The 20,982-nt window shown below is 47.4% G+C and overlaps 1 protein-coding gene across 5 annotated transcripts in view; it reads right to left on the reverse strand.

Annotated features, from left to right (window-relative positions):
- FHL2 (four and a half LIM domains 2) overlaps positions 1-20,982 on the reverse strand; it is a 338,242-nt gene that overhangs the window by 16,139 nt on the left and 301,121 nt on the right. For all 5 annotated transcript variants that reach the window (XM_085622611.1, XM_085622612.1, XM_085622613.1 and 2 more), the window contains one exon: positions 7,378-7,564. In XM_085622611.1, the coding sequence (XP_085478737.1) occupies positions 7,378-7,564 (187 nt within the window). The remainder of the gene's footprint in view (positions 1-7,377; positions 7,565-20,982) is intronic.

A 20,982-nucleotide genomic window follows, 5' to 3' on the forward strand; every position in this document is an offset into this window, starting at 1 on the left:
TATAATACATTTCTTTTTTTTTTTTTTTTTTTTTAAACCTTTATTTTCAAAAGTCAGGACACAGCTATTCAGCCGACAACCCGGAGGTTCGGCAGCATCGATATATAGAAACAGAGATGCATCCCCAGTACCGTGAAAGGAGAAGTGCAAAGGTTCAATTTTAAATAAACACAAAAACACACAACAAACCCCAGCAAGGCAAGTACACTGAAAGCCCATGATGAAGCCCCCCAGGGGAGGCCGGACCCCACTCATCTAACAGTTACAGTACAGTGTAAAGAGGAAGAAGAGGGACAGCAGAGGCCAAAAAGTCCATAAACCATACTGAGCTGGAAAGAAGGTTAGGAGGAAAGCTGTTCCTCGGGAGGATCCAGATCCGGGGCAAGACATATTCCCCCCCTGTATTGATTCCATCGCCCCCAGATGGCGTGCCACTTCCGGGGGCGGCCTCTAGCGCAATAGACCGTCTTCTCCCTTAACATACTCCAGTCCATATTTTCTTTCCACGCGGTCAATGTGGGGGGCCCCGCGGAGCCCCACAATCGCGCGATATCTCTCTTAGCGACCATGTTGCCCAGAGTCACCCATTGGGTCTGCGCCGCATTATGATCAGTGGGCCCCCAGACATTCAGGAGACAACACCGCGCTTCCGGCTGCATAGCAATGCCCGTCACCTCCCCCATTACTGCATGGACTCTCCTCCAGAATTCCGCGATGACACCACATTCCCAAATGATATGCAGGAAAGTACCCACCATACCACATCCCCTCCTGCATAGGCCGTCTTCCGAGAATCCCATGTGAACCAGCCTTGGCCCCGTCACATACACTCGATGCAGTATTTTAAGCTGCACCAGCCTCAGACGCGACGGGATCGCAACCTCCTTAGGAGAGGAAACAGCAGACTGCCAATCCTCGTCATCCAACTCGAGGCCATCCCTAGACCACTGGTCCCTCAACCCCAGAAGCATATCCGCCCGGACGTTGATCAGTTTCTTATAGATGAGCGAAATCGTGCTCTCGGGCATATGGCCATCAAGGACCCGGTCCTCCAAAGGAGAGGACTCAGGCACCTTCTCACCCTCTATGAGGACTGATCGGAGGGCGTGACGCACCTGAATATAGCGGAAAAACTCAGATGGCCCCAGCTCATACTCCTTCTGCAACTCTTCAAAGGACTTCACCCTCCCCTTAATCAGGACATCTCCGACCCTGGAGATGCCGATCAAGTCCCATTTGTCAAAGCCTTTTGTGTGCCAAAGCCTACCCAGTCTCTCAGATTCAAACAGCGGGGTAGCGAGGGTGAGCCTATCCTTCCAGCCCAGCGAGTCAGTTGCCATCTTCCACACTCGCACCGCCACACCAGTGGGCCCCGTGAGGGACGAGTCCAGGGACCGCGAATACAACGCCCTGTAATAGTTACCACCACGCAGCAACCACCTGTCCATGGCATACCCAGGGCTGAGGGCAGGGCCATAAAACCCATGGTTAATCGCACTCAGCTGGGTGGCCCAATAGTACCGTCGGATGTCTGGGAGCGCAATGCCCCCGTCGTACCATGGAAGCGTCAACTTTGCAATAGCTATTCGCGGCCGCCCATCCCAAAGCAACGTTCGTTGGAGGCCTTCGACCTCCCGAAAGTATTTGGCCGGAACCCAGTCCAAAGTATTCTGCAGTGCATAGAGGAAGCGGGGAAGCGACATCATTTTGAACAGGGCCGCACGCCCAACGAGGGAGAGCGGCAGCCTCCGCCAGCCCTCAACATCCCGCCTCAGGGGTGCCAGGGGGGGAGCAGGTTCTTCTCATATCGCACAGCAGAGTCCATGGAGATAAAAATCCCCAAATACACGAAACCCTGCTGAGCGACCTGTATCGAACATGTTCTAGGGATCGGTGGAACCTCGCCACTAAGAACACACAAATATGATTTACTCCAGTTGATAACAAGACCCGAGTTCCTACCAAAAGATGTGAGTACGTCACAGACCACTATAAGTGATTTCTTGGGTGAGGCAAGATACAGCAGGAGATCATCGGCATAGAGCGAAATACGGTCCTCGTGTTCAGGCGACCATCTAAGGCCCCGTATATCCGGGTGCCAACGTATCCACGCAGCCAGCGGCTCAAGGGCGAGGGCGAACAACAAAGGCGACAGGGGACAACCCTGCCGAGTACCCCTCCCAAGCTGAAACGGAGTCGACGCCCGACCATTCACCACCACACTCGCAAGCGGCCCCTCATACAGCAACCTCACCCAACTCACAAAACCGTGGCCAAAGCCGAACTTGGTCAGCACGGCCCACAAATATGCCCATTCCACCGTGTCGAATGCCATCGTGGCGTCAAGAGACGCCACAATAGCTGGTTCACGCAGTGTGCCCGCCCTGGCGATTACACCGTGAAGGCGCCGAAGATTTAACGCTGTGTTTCGGTGCGGGATGAAGCCGGATTGATCCGGGTGGACCAAGTCACCGAGTACCCTAATCAATCGGGTCGCCAGGATTTTCGCCAGAATTTTCGGCTCTGCGTTAAGAAGTGAGATAGGCCTATATGAGGCGCACTTATCTCGGGGTTTGCCCTCTTTGTGTATAACCACGATCGTCGCCAGTCGCTGGTCCAACGGGAGGGTCCCACTCCCCCGCGCCTCCATAAACATGGCGCGCAGGTGAGGGGCGACCCTATCCGGAAATAGCTTGTACAGGTCGACCGGCAAGCCGTTCGGTCCCGAGGCCTTGCCCGAGTTTAACGCGCGGATAGCCCCCGCTACCTCGTCAACCGTTATGTCACCATCGAGATCGTCCCTATCTATGTCGGAGAGACAGGGCAACTCGATATCACGGAGGAGGTCAGACGAGTCCTCGGGCGGCCTATCCGACACTGAGGCATAAACCCTACAGAAATAGTCCGAGAAACACTGTACAATCCTCTCAGGTTCCACAATCGCCTCTCCCCTCTCTCCCGTCAACTCTGGCACAACTCTATTGACCCGTTCTTTTTTGTCCAGCCAAGCCAGGAGTTTCCCTGCCTTGTCACCAACATCATACAATCGGCCCTGCTGTTCCCTACTGAGGGTCTTAGCGGCGTTCGTCACCAGGTCCTTATACTCAGCTTGCTTCAAGCAAAGCTCATGCAATGAGGACTCTGTAACCTCCTCCTCCAGCGCTCCCTCCAGAGCCGCGATCTCCTCCTCAACCTGCAGAACCTCGCTATCTCTCCGCCGCTTGGCAGCTACTACTAGGGAGAGGGCTTCCCCTCGGAGCACGGTCTTAAATGCTTCCCACAGCGACACTGCCGAGTCCACGGATCCCTGATTATCCTTGAAAAAATTATCTACTTTCTTTACCAGCGCGCTGCGCATCTTGGGGTCTCGGAAATACCACGGGTTGATAGGGGCCACCCTTCCTCCTCCCTCCCGACCTAGATCCAGCCGGATCCACACTGGCGAATGGTCAGATATACCACGCGCCATGTGCCTCGCCTCGGAGACCAATGAGGCATGCGCAGCCAGAGTGAGTAGATAATCAATCCTGGAAAGACTACCATGTGCCCCGGAGTGGAACGTGTATTGGCTCTGTGTGGGGTGCCGGAGCCTCCAGCAGTCTATCAGGCCAAGCGTGTTTAGGAAGTCTGGGAGCCACTTCTGAGCCCCCCCTGTGTCTCTGGGCGGGTATCTATCCAGCAGGCCGGAGCCAACAGCGTTGAAATCACCTCCCACCACAAGCATACCCCCGGGGAGATCCAGCAGGGCCCTACCCAGATCTGTGAACGTGGAGGCCTGCAGGGCCGGCGGGACATAAACCGAAACTAAAACCAAAGTTCTTCCTTCCCACCGCCCCGCCACCGCCACAAACCTCCCCCTATCATCAACAATGGTGGAGTCCACCTCAAATGGTAGCGAGGCTCTGACTAGGATGCCCACACCCCTGGACCCAGAGGAGAATCCCGAATGTGCTATGAATTTATAACCCTTCCTATTCAGAGCATAGCATGTATTACCTATAAGATGCGTCTCCTGCAACAAGGCAACATCCGGCATTGACCGTTTCAAGAATTGCAAAACAATCCCACGCTTAATGCGATCCCCCAAACCATTAACATTCCAGCTTATAACACTCAAACCCCTACCCCCCATCCTCAAACGTAAAGAGGCCCACCCCACTCCCGAAGAGCCACCATGGAACAGTCCTGGAAAGAATCACCATGCCTTGCAGAAATAAACCCCCCAACAACAAACCCAAAATCCCAGAAACCCCCCCCACCCTGCACCCTTGCGGCAGCTTACAAAGCCCCCCCAACTTGCAGTGTGCCTGTCGCCCTACAAAAACCCCAAAAATCTACAAAAAGTACCCTAAGGGAGGAAAAGAGCACCCCTCGTCCTCCCGCCGCCCTCCGCATTGACTGCACTCTATTCAAGTCTTCAAATATAGCCAAATCGAGTCAGACCGGCTCCGAAAAATCAGCCCTGCCCATCCCGGCCACTGTCCCCATCCTCGGCAATGTCCTCCCCCGTCCGTCGCCGGGGCAAAGCGTCCAGCCATTCATCGGCCATAACAGGAGAGTCAAAGAAGAATGTCCGATCTTCGTGCACCACACGTAGTCTGGCAGGGAAGAGCATGGCATACTTCAGATCCCTCTCCCGGAGCCGCCTCTTCACCCCCAGAAAGCCCTGTCTCTGCCTCTGCACCTGCTGGGTGAAGTCCGGATAGAAATTCACCGACGCGTTCTGGAAGGGGACCGGGCCCGTCACCCTCGATGCTTGCAGGATAGCGTCCCGATCTCGAAAATGAAAGAGCCGAGCGACGATCGGCCTCGGTGGGGCACCCACCTTGGGCCTCCCACCCGGCACTCTATGGGCCCTTTCAACCGCAAAGAACTTTCCAAGACCCTTAGGCTGCAGATGATTAAGCACTAAGTCCTCGACAAGCAGGTCAACCGAAGCCTCATCCGAGGACTCCAGGACCCCGATGACACGCACGTTGTTGCGCCTGGCCCGGCTCTCAAAATCCTCCAGCCGGCGGGCGGCGAGATCACTCTCGGTCCTCAGCTTACGAACCTCGCTCTGCAGTTCCGTGACATAATCGGTGAGGCCCGTGGTCTTGAAGTCCAGGGTCCTAACCCGTTCATTCGTTTTGCCCAAGTCCGCACGGATCAGGTTAACATCCACCAAGATGGCATCCACCTTATGCGCCAGGGCATCAAACTGTCTCCCAATCGAGGTCTGCATCCCTTCGAGCGCGCCCATGACATCCTGTAGTGAGAGCTCCGGGGCCAAAGGCGAGGCCGCCTTCTGGGTATCCGGCGACTGGCTCGACCCACTCGGTGATCCCTTCTGCAGAGCATAGCGGTCCATACTATTGACTTGGGTATAGGCTCCCCGCCTGGTAGACTTAGCCTTCAGCCGATCCACCTCTGTTTTGCCCGACATGGTTGATACCAAGCAGGTCGGTTCAGATAAGACGGGTCCCTCTCAATGAAAGGAATCAGGAGTGATCAGTTCTGCAGTGGGCCACCAGAGTAGCCTGCAAAGCGTCCATAGGGTAATAAAGCCACCAAGAGCTCTCCAGGGGCAGGGCTGACAAAGGGAGAGAAAGCGAAAGTGAAAGGACGGGGACCTCCGTCCGACAGTTCACACCTCGCCTGGCCGTTGTTGTTCAACTAGAAGTCGGGCATCCTGCCAACTCTAGCCCCTGGCATCCCTCGGAGATAGGCCGCAATCTTCCGCCAGGCATAAGTCCGGTTCCCGGTGGGCGATCCGACCGCGGGTAGCATCAATCGCCTCCCTGACAGTTCATCCACACGATGCCATGCATACCGACAGGATTAGAGACAGGATAGTCGACGGAGGGCGCGAGGGTCTCGGGAGCTCAGAGCTCACGCGGCCATCTTGGTCAAGCGCTAGGCTCCTCCCCCCCATTTCTTAAATATAAGGGTAAATCATTCTACTACAAACACTGGAAGGAGAAGCGTATTATTTTTGTTCATCAATTAATCCTTCAACACTCTGTTATTCCCTTCCTTGATTTGCAAACACGATTTCAGCTACCTGATACCTCTCTTACTGAATATCTTTTAATTTCAGCTGCTATACAATTACAGTTAGCTTCTTTTGATACTCCTGCAACCCCACCATCCCTCACTCCCCCAACACCTTTATACACTCTATTTCCTGTGCATAAACCTAAAGCCGCTCTTGTTTATCAACTATTGTTGTTAAATATAACCGAAAGACCTAAATCTCCTACTGAACTTGCTTGGGAAATAGACTTATCCCTTTCATTTAATATCGATGTCTGGGATAAATTATGGTCTAAGTTATTTAAAATCTCTGCTGCTGCCCGTATAACTCAATCCTTGTATTTTATTTATAATAGAGCTGTTATTACTCCTGTTTGTATTTCCAGGTTCTCCCCTTCCTCGTCTCCACTATGCTGGTCTTGCTCTAAGCATACTGGCACTTTGAGACATTTACTTTATGATTGTTCAAATGTTTTGATTTTTTGGGAATCGGTTTGGTCAACGTGCATGAACATTTTTAATTGTAATCTGAGTTTGTCATTTCATAATGTTTTTTTAGGTTCCTCTTCACCTGACTTGGATGACTCAACTTCTATTTCTTTATTGTTTGACCTTTTTATTGCATTGCCATTCAAAGTCATTTTATCTTCTTGGAAAGACAACTCGAAAATATCTTCATTAATGTGGTGGAATTTTATTTGCGATGAACATCGGATTGCCAGTGTCTTTTCTTCTGTCCTTTCTCAAAAAATGAAATCTGATCTTCTCTGGTTACCTTTTACATCTTATCTTTCTTCACATGCTCCTCTACCCTAATTTGGTTCTTTTCTCTGGTATCTTATGTGGTCTTAAGACATTTGCTTTTATATGATTTATATTTTATGATTCCTGTTTTTTATTTCTTTGATCTTTACCTTTCTTTTACTTTTCTTTCCCCTTTCTCTTTAGTTCTTTTTCTTTTCTTTTCTTCTTTTCCGTTATGATTTGATAATTTTATGGGATTTTTATATTGGTTCTTAGTAATCGTTTCCTATAACTTGTAAGTATGATCTTGATTTTCTAATTGATTGTATTCCTCTTGTATTTTTGTGTTTTGTTTCTCTTGAAAATTCAATAAAAAATTCTTAAACAAAAAAAAAAGAACTTTAGCAAACAACATTGAAGTGAAAACTATAGTGTTAGCCTAATCTTGTCCTTTAGCCGTTAAGATAAAAGTTAAATAATATTATTGCAAAATTGCAAGGAAATTCAGAATGGACTTAGAATACGTTCTACTGTATGATTAAGATAGATTCCATGTTGGTTTGGAATCCAGGATGTGTTTTGTTTTACAGATTATCACTTACGATAAAACACACTTACCACTGATAGGGTTGGTGCATCCGGCACATTTCTTGGCATAGAGATTGCAGAAGCAGTTAAGGCAGTAGGCAAATTCATCCCTGGATGTAAAGCGTTGTCCGGACAACTGCTTCTTGCATCCAGTGCAGACGAAGCACTCCTTATGCCAGGGCTGCTCTCTGTAAGTCACACCTCCTGTAGTAATAGCCTGGAGCATAAGGGAAAAAACACAACTTTTTAGCACTAATATTGTTTAATAGACTCTAGTGATCTTGCTAACAACACTGTGCTGACTTGCTGTTGTAGGCAGTGGTATTGCTGCAGTAAACCTTTGACCAGATACTGTTTGTTTTTAGTGAAACTGACTCATGTTGTTGATAGAAATATCAGCTGCAGCGCATCATCATAGTTAAACTACAGTATTGACAAGTAGATTAATACAGTAAAGTGTACAAGAAGATGCTGAATGAAGCTGTCTGCTGGACAAATGGCATTCAGCTTGGGGAGACAACGTATTTGACAGGCAGTACGCCCATCTTCATAGCAGTTAGGCTATTCCGTTACTACAAGATTAGTACTAGTGATCAAAACAGTAAATATCTAACATAAACAAGAAACAGACCTGTACCCACCCTCTTAATGTACAGTAATCTGTTTGGTAACACAGCCGTAAGTAGCAGAATCAAAGATTGAATGGTAAGTGGTCAGTGCGGTGCAGACAGAGTATCCCGCATGTGGTGCGCAGTGAGGGAGCTAAAGACCACATCAGTGAGTAAGTATCAGCAAGTCTAGTGTGTGTAACATAGTAGATTGAAAATATGCCAGGATAGTGTCTCAGCAGTCTGCTAGAGGGTACTTGCGTAGACCCAATGTATCTTCTTTACGAGGGCAGTACTTTCTGCTTGTGCCCAACTTGACATGAGTGTTTCCAGGCGGTAAGTACAGGAGGGATAGGTGGCTTCCATTTGCATGTGAGTAGGCGCTTAGTGAGTAGAAAACCCAGGTCGAGGAACCGGGTAGTGGCCCTATAATTTCCTTGTCGCACTGGTGTGGACCTAATATACATACTTCCCATTTATGTGGTAAAGGACGTCGTGTACAATCTGCCAAATGTGAAGTAACGCCGTTCCACTACTGGTGAAGTGATGGGCAGGACTACAGAATGTGTAATAAATCTGCATCAGGGAGGTGCAGCGGGGACAGGTGGAGTCCATGCGCATAAAGTAACAATTGACTTTTTGTGGAGTAAGATACGCTTTGTAAAGGATAAAGTATTGACTGAAACAAAAATGGGCATTGCCTGGAACATGGATTGGGCACTCCAATATTAAACACCACTCTTTATCTGTGCAGCGGCGGCCTAGGACCCTCTCCTAGTGTTGGCCCTAAGGGAGTGAGTGGCACTGCTGCATGGGTACGCAGAGAGTCTGCTAGCCAGCACGTCAATTATCTTTACCAACCCAGTATATGTAGATATTAGACTGTGAGGTGCATGTGGTGCTTTTGTTGCACCTCCCCTCATCGGTCTCTCAACGCACCAATCAGAGAATTGTAGAAATGGAATTGTTCCAGAGGCAACCCCTCATCATTAGTCAATGACTCTAGTGGAATGAGAGCACCATCTTGCTACAAATCACCTAACATATGTATCCCCGCTTCATGCCAGGGAGCCAGTTCTGCTAGTGGCAGTTCCCTTCACGGCATGCCAAGTAACTGGAGAACCGACGTTTGGGTGAGCTACTTGCAGGAGAGTGGGGCTAGGCATCGCTGCCCTCGCATAGGGATGAAACAAGTGTAGTATGGAAGGCAAGCCCCAGGCCGGGGAAGTGGTGGCAGAGTCAGCAATACAGAGACCTGCCAGCCATCGGGCCACCCATTGAAGCTGGGAGGCCAGGTAGTACTGCTCAAGGTTTGGGACCGCTAATCCTACCTTTTCTGTAGGCAAGTAAAGTTTCTATAATGCTACCCGACAACACGTGTTGTTCCAAATTAATTCCCTCGTCATTTTCACAAGGGAACGGAAAAAGAGCTGTGCCACATAAAGGGGGATGTTGCCAAAATAATATAATAGCCAGGGCAGCATAACCATATTGGTAAGAGAGATGCCCATTACAGAAAGTGGAAGTGACTTCCAGAATTCCATCCGTGCTCGCCATGATGTCACTGTCCATGTAACCGTCAAATAGGTCAGTAGGTTTGTGATCAATAAGGATGCCCAGTAACGAAACCTGGTTGGTTGACAAGGCAGTTGGACGCCATTAAGGCAGAAAGCAGGATCTGATACCATGGTAGTAAAGGGGAAGAGGCATGATTTTGACCAGATGACCTTTAGTCCTGACAGTTCAGCAAACTGGTAAAGGTCAGGGCCACCGCATCCAGGAAAACGGGGATATCCTGAAGATACAAGAGCAGGTCATCTGCATACAGAGAGATAGAATGTAAACCATCACCCAGTGGGATCCCCCAATCCCGGCCATGCGCACGAATGGCAAGCGCCAGTGGTTCTATAGCCAAAGAGAAAAGCAAAGGAGATAGCAGGCTTCCCTGGTGGGAGGGTATAAAGTAGCTTAACCAACTAAATAAAGTTACTCCCTTGTCATAGTGTAGCAGCACCTCAAAAAAAAAAGCACTAGTGTGACCAACTGGTATGGGTGCCAATTTTGGAGAGTGAGTGTAAAAATTCAGGACAAAGGGTAAAAATTCAGGACAGAAGGTCAAAATTCAGGACAAAAATTTTGGAACAAAAGGTAAGAAGAGGTTGTGCAATATTACATAAGTAGACAATCAACACAAGCACAAATCAAAATAAGTTTATATTAGGTTGAGACAACCTTGCACTGAATCTGTTGTGTGTGCGAGCGAAACCTAAACACCTGCGATTACATATTCCAAAAACAAAATGAAGAAAAAGATCAAAGCTGAAGGCTTCTCAGATCTTACATGCCCCCTCTCCCCCACTGAAAAAAACCTGATCTGATCAATCATCCCAAGGGGATGTGATGTGTAAAAGCTAAGAGGGATCAGGGACCAGGGTAAACATGAAAATAATAACAGCACTAATGTAGAAACTATTAGAGCAAAAGAAATAAATAATAAAAGACAATTGTATCTGTACCATTATCACTGCTTGTGTGACAGTTTAAGAGGCTAACAGTGGATGCTCCTGGGTAACATGCGCCAAAATGAAACTTCCACCTCTCCAGAGCTTGGTCCCTGGTGAGGTGACAGGATCCCATAAACAAAAGCAGTTTGTCATGCTCTGGGCTCAGGCAGGAGGAGGCCCAGCAAATGCTGTCACTGTGCCCATTATCATTCTGTATGTGATAATTAGGCTGACATACAGAATGATAATTGGCCAATAGCAACCTGTGCCAGGTTGGGGAGGGGCTGCTGCAGGCAACTGATCACAGCAGGAGCATGAGCTGGCCCCTACAGGGAGAGTTACAGAACTCTCAGGCTGCTTGCAGGGGGACAATGTCTGAAATTACGGACAAAAGGTGTCCGTGAAAGAATTCTTCACTGACAACGGACAAGAAGCCCAAATAACAGGCAGACCGTGAAATGTATGGACTGTCGAGGGAGTCAAATGCTTTCCCAGCTCCAGCACAATGCAGTCGGCCTGGGACCAGAGGTGTGGAGCGTATTCCAAGATCTGGAAGAATCTCTGCAAATCGAGTGATGCACTGCGGGCCAGGACAAACCGATTCTGGTCCGGATGCACCAGTGTAGGGGAGAGGATGTGGTGCAGCGGCAATAGCTGCTTACTCGGCAGCTATTGCTGAGGGGGTTTGGGGTCTCGACGTCAGCGCAACATCCTGTTGTGAGACTGGGGTAAAGTAACAGGGGACAGGAAACAGAACTGGGGTGGGAATGGGCTGACAGCGGAAAGTGAGAAAATCAGAGGGAGAACAACAGAATGGGGAGGCAGTGGAGTAGGCTGAGGGGAAAGCACTCAGATTCAGGGGGAAAAGGGCAAACTGGAGGAAAGTGGGCAGGCTGAGGAGAAAGGCAGCAGACTTTGGGGAGAATGGGCATTCTTTGTTGTACTCATGTGGCCTCGGGTGGAAGACCATGCAGATTGAGGGCAAAGTGAGTCTACTTGGGAAAGAACCTGATAAGCTTGTGGGAAAGCTTGCAGACATGTGGGAAAGCAGGTAGCCAGATGGGAAAAAGGGCAGACTGGATGAAAACAGATGATCAAAAACTAAAAAAGAAAGCAGTCTGGCTAAAGAGAAATCAAGAAAACGTGGTTGGAGAACCAGCAGACTGGGATGAATGTGGGCTTACTCAGGGGTCAGGGGTAGAACTGGAAACCTGGAGGAAAGGAAAGCCTACAGGCTACAAGGAAGTGGGCTGATTTGAGAGGGCAACAAGTAAAATTGGGTACGCAGGGTACAGTAGGGAAAAAGCAGGCACCTGAAGGGAAATTTATGTTGAGTCGGGGGAGACAATTAGACTCAGGGGAAGCAGGCAGGCTGAGGGCAAAGTGGTAGACTTAGAGGAGAATCAGGCAGACTAGGATAACAATTGACAGTTTTGGGGGACAGAAAAGGCAGACTGGGGGTAAGCAAACAGTTGGAGGGAAAGCAGACAAACCAAGGGTGAATAAGCAAACTGGGGCTAAAGTGGGCAAACTAAGGAAACAGGCAGGATGAGACAAAAGTAAAAAGAGAGGGCAAAAGCCACTAGGCTCAGGAAAAAAGTAAAAGCTAACTGATTCTGTGATGGAAATTGGCATATTGGAGGAAAGTGTGACGGCTGAGTGGAAAGTAGATGCACTTGGGTGAAAATTGACAGACTGGAAGATAATGGGTGGGGTGAGGGGAAAGCCAACAATCTCAATGGTAAGCAGTTAAGCTTCTTTGGTAATTGCACAGTTGACGGCAAACTCACACACAGTTCTGCTAGTTTTTTATCAGCTGGGTAAACAGTGATGTTTCTTTGCTATTTAATAGTCACCAGACAAATAGTGCCGAGCGTCTGCTTTTTATCTAGGTGCTGGTAAATAACTTTGGATAAATTGTGCACAATCACTGCTATTTAGCCAGCAAGCAGGAAAATAGTGAAGTTTCCAATTTCCACAGCCACAGCTTACATGTTCTCTGTTATTTAACCAGTAAATAGTGATGCATCATTACTATTTACTCAGTAAATGGTCAGAAGTGCATATAACTGCTTTTAGTTACTGTTTACATGGCTGTTGTCCAAATAGTGCCTAATGTCTCCTATTTAGTCAGAGGCCAGGTAAATAGTGATGTTTCTTTACTATCTACAGAACTGCCAGCTAAACAGTGTGCAATCTCTACTATTTAGCCTGTGGCAGATAAACAGCAAAGTCTCTTTGCTATTTGCATGGCCTCTGGCTAAATAAGAAATAATGTCTCCTACCTATTTGGTGGCCAGATAAACAGAGAAAATGCATTATTTACCTAGAAGCCAGCTAAACAGTTGACACCTTCATCTATGGTAGCCATTCTTGTTCTATCTCACTCTGTTTTGCAGTCAGATGGTGCCGATGATGGGTAAAAGATTGGTCTCAAGGTTGTCCCATAAATATACCATCATCTAGAATCTCGTGAAAAGTGGGCTCTTTCTCTTGAACATTTGCTATCCAAAGATATATGTCCCCAGTGAAAGTATCCTTTATTTGTATCACATGCACCCTTCCTCTGTTAGACCCACACCCTTTTCCTTGATGGGTACATATTGCCCAATGTTGGAGGATCATCTATCAGAGCACCCTGCAATCTATGCTATAATTAATCTACACAATCATGTGGTTCACTGTTTTTGTTTATAAAAGTCTGCTTACAAGCAGCATTTGGTTCCACGTGTCCAGTTTCCTGGGTATTGCTAGAATATAGTTTGTGCTCACTTGTCCTTTGCTCCCAACTAAGATTTCCTGGAATCCATGCTGTATGTTGCATCCTCCTTGGAGATGGGCAAAATTATTTATCATAAACAGTAATATCTACAGAATTCCCAATCTGCTGTTGCCCCACCTTTTTCCTTTCGTGTAATATCCTTCCACCATACCCTCTTTCTAAATTTTCCTTCTTACAATTCTCTTGCCCCATTCAGAAGTTCTGTTTTATGCTTTTCTACTTCTCTCTCTCTCCCATGTGCCCTACTCCAGGAGTTTTCTGACTTCTTCTCCTTTAACCCCCTCAGACTGTACTTTTATGCTCCTCTTTCTTTTTCCATTTGCCTTTTCAAGCCCTGCCTTCTCCTTTTTCACAACATACTCTTCATTTCCCTTTTAAAGACCTATAATGATATTCTTCAGTTATGCAATTCAGTCTTAGTTGTGGGTTGGTTAAGGCCATCATTTAATCAGTTTTCGTTCTATATAATTTGGTTAATCGTCAACTTTACATTTTTTGAGCTGACCTTTGGTCAAACTCATGAGATCAGCTCCCTCTGAGTCTTACGCCCAGCAAGATAGCTCTGCACTGTTGTAACACTTGTTTAAGGTTTAGTTACGTTTTTATTCAGGATTCCAACTAGCACAAAAGAAAAAGAAAGAAACATCAAGCAAATCCCACACCAAACCCCCTCAACATTACCCAGACACATCATCTCTTTGGGCTCAAAATATCCTTGATAGTAACGTTCTCTTGTGAGTACATTCAGACAACAAACAAGATTGAGTGGCCAACGTTTCCTTATAAGAGATCAAAGATCTCTCACCAGTACGCCATGAGCAGCCGTGCTTGCAATGGGGCTTGGGCAGGTACGTTCTCTGCAGTCCTTTGAAAAATACCTCAGTAGAGGGCCCACACCATTTGAACCTATTGTCCTCCTTCTGTAACCTCAGAATAGCAAGGGTGAAGTTTTCCATGGCAAGTGTGTACCATAGTTTGTGATACCAATCGAATACATGTGGAATGAGACTCAACACCCATTTGGCTAGCAGTGTTTGTGTACCTGTTAGTAGGAGCAAATTGGTTCAGCTACAAACCCTCTTGACTGCCCCCAATTTTACATATGGAATCCAACCCAGTAAAATACTCTTGTTACTGATCTGTACCCCCATGATTTGTCTAATTGCCTCAAGGATTTCTCTCCAGTATCTTTGCAGCTGATCACAGCCTCGGATCACTGACAGAATATCGAACCGAAACATATTGGGGGTCATTAGGATGGCGGGCGGATCGCCATCCAAACTTGGCATATTATGATGCCTGGTTTCAAAGGCCTTTGCCATGGAAAGGCTGGCGGGGATGTGCTTTCGGGGCCCATTGCAGGCCCCCAGAGGGGGTGGGGGGGTGACCCTCATTCCCATGCACAAGGTGGCAGGCACCGCGCGGTGCCTGCCACGTTGTGCATGGGAATGCACAACATGTCAATTTGGCATTGCGGCAGATGCTGCTGTAAGCAGCACAAGCAGCAATGTCAAATATGGGGAATGCGTCCGCCAGGGTGGCGGTCGCATCCTAATCAGCAGTGCGGGACCGCCGCACGTCTGGCGGCCGGTCCCAGCACCGCCAGGATGGCCGGCGGACTGAAGTTCGCCCGCCATACTTATTGGCCCCATTGTGTGGACAGAATGTTGTGTCAAAAATATCAAGGACCAAAATATCGAGAAGGTAAGTGCAAAAGGTAAGTATAGATTTACTATTTTTAACTCCACATCTACGTACCTTGAAGTTATATATATATATATATATATATATATATATATTCACTCGAACTTCGTAGGCTTGCGCAGACTTTACTAATCAACGAAGCACAGACCACAAGGCAATCCAGCAATAGTTTTATTCTTTCATCCCAAAGACCTCTACATCCATGACGCGTTTCAGCCCGGAAGGGCCTTGATCACATATATATATATTGACAAGGTACATACTTATATGTGGAGTTATACATAGTACAATTTTTTTTAACTATAGAAACTTACCTTTGCGATATTTTTGTCCTCAATATTCTTGACACGATATTTTGTCCCACAATATTTTTCGTATAAACACCCATAGCGCCAGAGAATTAGAGAAATGGTTCCTGCTTGCCTGCAAACCGTACAATATTTTCAACATGTTTATATAGGGAGATACTGCTCCTTTATTTATGATCCAATTGTGAAATTAGACCTGGATAAAGGCCCTTATGAGATGGGCAGTATCTGAAGTTGGAGAGTTGAGAAAGCTAATTAACAAATCAAAAAATGTACTTGACATTAATTTTGTGTAGCTAATTGTAGGCCTTTAAAATGTGCGCAACAAATAAATGTGCACACGTTTCTCTTCTTATCAATTAATCTTCATCTGCTGGTCATGGCTAGTCTCTGTATCTTTCCTTAGCTAAGAAGATGAAACATTTCAAGGGTGAAGGCTGTAGTTATATGAAGCTTCTTTCAACAGATACGTGCAGGAAGAACAAAATGCAAACACATGAATTTATGCAATGCATTTTAAAGTTGTTATTTTACTTCTGTTGCAAAGATTCAATGAATAATGAATGCCTGCACAGAAATTCATAATGTATATTGTATTTTAAGGATACATGTGTTCGGAAGGAAAGCAAGACATTTTTTTTTGTTGTGGTGTAACTTCTCGTTTCCTAAATCCATGCTGATAGAATGGTTTGTATTTAAAAATGTCAATTTTGTTGTGTATAACGTGTATTGTTTAAACAGTATAGATGGACTCAAATTCTTGTCAGTTGCAGGAGTATTTTAGCTGTGATTCTCTGCTGCTTTGCATTGCTCACTTTATATTCAGAGCTCTTTTCAGATCATTTTGCACATTTACTTTATTTACTTGGCACAGCCCACTCATTGGAATTATTTTAACTTATTATCATGCTTGCCCCACATGTGCACAACTTACGGGCACTCTGTAGGAAATGTGTGTTTGCACTGTGTGCAGATTTTTTCTATTACATATTTTGAATGTAAGCTATTTGAATATGTCTTTTATAATCTGGTTTGTCTATTCAATCAATCAATCAATCAATCAATCAGGGATTTACAAAGCGCGCTACTCACCCGTGAGGGTCTCAAGGCGATGGGGAGGGAGGGGGGCAGCTCTGGTTCAATCAAAGAGCCTGGTCTTGAGGTTCTTCCTGAAGGTGTGGAGGATGGGGGAGCGCCTGATATTCACAGGGAGCTCGTTCCAGGCTTTGGCTGTGACGTAGGAGAAGGCTCTTCCTCCAGCTCTGGTTCTGTGGATGCGATGGTTCTCCGCGAGTGTGAGGTCTGCGGAGCGAAGATTCCTCTTGGGTATGTGGACGGAGACTCTCTTGTTGAGGTATTTAGGTCCGATGTTGTGGAGGGATTTGTAGTCGTGGGTGAGCAGTTTGATGATAACTCTCTTCTCGACGGGGAGCCAGAAGAGGTCACGTAGGTGTTGGGTCATGTGTTTGTGCCGTGGAGTTCCGAGTACGAGTTTGGCTGCGGCGTTCTGGATGGTCTGTAGCCTGTGTAGGAGGGTTTTATTGATTCCGGCGTAGAGGGCGCTGCCGAAGTCCAATCTGCTGGTAATGAGTGAGTGGGTGACGGTTTTTCTGCATTCTGGAGGTATCCATTTGAAGGTCTTGTGGAGGATCCGAAGGCAGTTGAAGCTGGTGGAGGCGATGGAATTGATCTGGCGGGTCATGGTGAGGGAGGAGTCGAGGATGATGCCGAGGTTCCGTGGGTGGTCTGTCGGGGTGGGCGGAGGGCCACCAGGTGTTGTCCCAGGCAGAGGGGGAGGGTCTGACGATAAGGACCTCAGTCTTCTCCAAGTTGAGCTTCAGGCAGCTGTTTTCATCCAAGTGGCTACGTCTCTCATTCCTTCCTGGAAACAGAGTCTGGTGTCTTCGGGGTTCTTCGTGAGGGAGAGGATGAGCTGGGTGTCGTCGGTGTATGATGTTATGCTGAGACCGTGTTGTCTGATGAAGGCGACGAGGGGGGCCATGTAGATGTTGAAGAGCGTGGGGCTGAGGGATGATCCTTGGGGAACTCCGCAGTTGATCTGTGTGGTTTTGTAGAGGGAAGGAGGTAGTCTGATCCTCTGGGTTCTGCCGGAGAGAAAGGATCCAATCCAGGAGAGGGCGGTTCCTGGTATCCCAGCGCCGTGGAGTCTGGCTGCGAGAGTGCGATGTGAGACGGTGTCGAAAGCTGCGGAGAGGTCTAGTAGGATGAGGGCTGCGGTTTGCCCGTGGTCTAGTAGCATGCAGATGTCGTCGGTGGCAGCGAGGAGGGCCGTCTCAGTGCTGTGGTTGTTGTGGAATCCGGACTGGGAGGCGTCTAGGATGGAGTTTTCTTCGATGAAGGCGATCAGCTGGGTGTTTACGAGTATCTCAGTGACTTTGGCAGCGAAGGGAGGAGAGAGATGGGCCGGTAGTTTTTCAGGTCTGTCGGGTCGGCCGTGGGCTTTTTGAGGAAGGGTTTGACCTCCGCCCGCTTCCAGTCGTCGGGGAAGATACCGGATTCGAATGAGGCGTTGATAGTGCGTCCTAGTTCGGGTGCGATGCTGGCAGCGGCCCTGTGGTAGATGTGCGGTGGGAAGGGGTCCGTGGGGACTCCTGAGTGGGTGTTCTTCATGGTCACGGTGGTGTGTTGGACGGTGGCAGGATTCCAGGTAGTGATGTGATTGTCCGTGGTGGTGGCGCCTATTGTTTCCTTAGACAATTTATGTGCTGTGAGCATACAATTGATTTTTTACTAATTTTGCTGGATATTTTACTGCTGACATTTTAATTATAGTCCTAGAATACATCTACAGATGAAAAGGAAAGTTAGAGTCTTTTTGTAAATTATTTCTGGCTCAGTTGTCTGTCACTGATCCTGCGGATCAACCCTTTCTGATAGAAGGAAATCATTGGCAGTGTTGCCATGCCTGACAGTTTGTGATGATTTATTCCCATAAGGAGATTGGATAGTACATATTTGCATAAGGTGGTCCTCTAATTAGAGTGGTACAATGGGTCGAAAAATTATTGCTTGGAATGTTACCCTGAGCAAGTGCTAGAGTGTAGACTATTTGCAAGCATTCGTCTTATCACCTTTAGTATGTTTGTTTCGTAAGTGGCCATGGGTATGGCTACACAAGGGTATGGCCAAGGGGATCACTTGTTTGTTGTACTACAAGAACCAAGCTGCATTCATTGATGAAGCCTAACTAGGCCAAACCTGGTCTGGGGTTGCTTGTGTTTCCTTCTGGGACTTTGTCTGGCAGTTTGGGATGGATTGTTCCCATGTGATGTAGGGTCAGTACTGAGTTGCATAAGGTGGGCCTCTGTCTGGAATGGCACATTGGCCAAAAAAAGAGTGCGACCAAATGATTACCATGGTTTAGACTATTTGCAAGTATTTCTCCCAACAGCTGGCTATAATCGCCACTCCATTTACCAGCCGTCAATAGTTTCCAGGCTCAGAATTACTGTTGCCCTTATGTACATGATTCATTCATACGAACCCTTTAAAGCACACATTTTCCACCTACTTCCAGCATTAGGGTTTACTGGTTGCATTCCTGTATAATTTGTTATTATTTGGGTTGACTTGTCCCACTACGCATGGCTTGCAATGTGCCCAGAATTGTTGGACAAAAGATATTTTTTGTGTTTTGTTTTCTGTAGAAAAGTATGCTGTCCTGCAGCCTTAATAGGTTGAACGATGAGGCCAAACAGTCATGCGCACTTAGCATGTTCTCCACCCGGCTGTATTGCACAGCCTAGGTGCAGAACATGCACAAGCTCCCAGTCCCTGTCTGAACGCAGAACAACAACGCTCAGACCAATCAAGACGCTGCTGTCATGCTGGTGACAGCAGCGTCGTGATTGGCTAGGGGAGCCTGGGAGCCAGTGTGCTTCCTGCTTCTAAGAGTCGACGACCGAAGAGGAACGAGAGGCGGCGGCGGCTGGCCTGCAGGTAAGTGATTTTTTTTTCATCCCTCCCACCCCGCCACCCCCGTTAAGTAGCAGCCGCCACTGGTATAAGGTGCCTTATTTAGTTAGATTGGTTTTAAGTACCAGGGAGGTAGGTGATGTAGGAATGTCTATTAAATGTTGCAGTGAAGTACTTTTCTGTTGTAGAGAAATGCTGCATATGGGTCTCACCTGACCTGATCAGTGGTAAGAGTTTTAAGGGAAGAGAGCTTAGCATAAGTTGCCCGGTGAGACTCTTTCCTCTTAGTTTGTGTGTGGGCTGAACTTCGGACCTACTATTTGTGTGGTTGTCTTTCAAATAATACTTTGGAGGTGGGATAAACAACTGTTTTTAAGATGTATCTGATTTAGTCCACAAGTATATATTTTTTTAACTGCTGCTAGCAGGAGGCATGTTAGTTATCTTACATTCATAATACCACATGGACATAAATGTCTCTGGAAAAATTAGGCTATCCCGAGCTAAATAACACAACTCATAGGTAATTGAACATAGAGCCCTTTACTACAACAGCTAACCCATCAATCACTGATTGTATATTACACCATCCATTGCCAGCGGAATGACCTGATACTGTGTAAGGATGGTTCCATATTAATAAGAGTTCCTATTCTACTGTGTTATATGCATGGCTGCTACAGTAATGCTCAAGAATCTTTATCATTCTCTTACCTAATTCAATGTGGTAATGTACAGTCTGAGCAGTAACTATACATGGACCTTAGTTACCCTTTACTTAGTTTCCTGTCACTGCCCTTGCTATCTCTGATCTCAGAGATCATGATGGAGCCATCTTTACTGTCTGAGATTTCAATTCCTTGCTCTTCTCCTAGCCTCTCCACAACAAATAGTTGGTTGTTAAAGTGCTATTGTGGGATGAGGAGTCGACCCTGAGAATGTGAATGTTACCGGGATTCACTTCGACTAGCCTTTTGGTGAATCAATGAACATGCCTATCACAATTACGGGATGTTAGAAATAGGACATGGCGTTGTCAAAAGAGTTAATTGGTTAAGAATGAATGAGCGGCAGCTCCTCTACTATGGCGGAAAAATAAAACGATTATTAACACTTGTTTTATTTTCCTTCTTGCTGAGTCTTGAAGACGGGGCCTGTGAGTGACAGGCAGTGAAGGGAGTGGTAGTGCACTCTCATCACGGCGCATGCCCTAATACTTACCAGTAATCTTGATTACTTCTGGTCCCGTTGTCCCCGTCCCATTCCTTACTTGTGGAGATGACTATCTCCCTGACAGTAAATGGAACAGGAGAATGCTGGGACCCCTAGCCCCACCCCCTCCGACTGGGAGTACATAACCAGTACCTACCCAGCATTCCACCTGAACTACCAAGCCACCAACAGGAAGGCCAGCTGTCCAGGAGGGAGAGAGGGGTAAAAGGAATGGAACGGGGACAACGGGATCAGGAGTAATGAAGATTACCGGTAAGTAATAGTGCATTACCCCAGGTCCCTCCAGTCCCCGTCCCATTTCTTATTTGTGCGGCATACCAAAGTCAGAAACCCGGCCTTCTGAACCCCCAAGAACACCCAGGACACCGAAAAGAAGCATCCTGAGCAAAGCAACAGGAGAAACACAGGCAAGAGCACACACCCAACCAAACAACAGGGTCGGACCCCCCCGAAAAGGCAGGAAACGACCAAGGTGAACAAAAAAGCAGCCAACCCTGGCGCCACCACCCAGGAGTCAGCCAACCCCCACCGGTAACACCCTCGAACCAACAACGGAGGAG

Source organism: Triturus cristatus, chromosome 8 (genome assembly GCF_964204655.1).
Source record: "Triturus cristatus chromosome 8, aTriCri1.1, whole genome shotgun sequence".
NCBI lineage: Eukaryota > Metazoa > Chordata > Amphibia > Caudata > Salamandridae > Triturus > Triturus cristatus.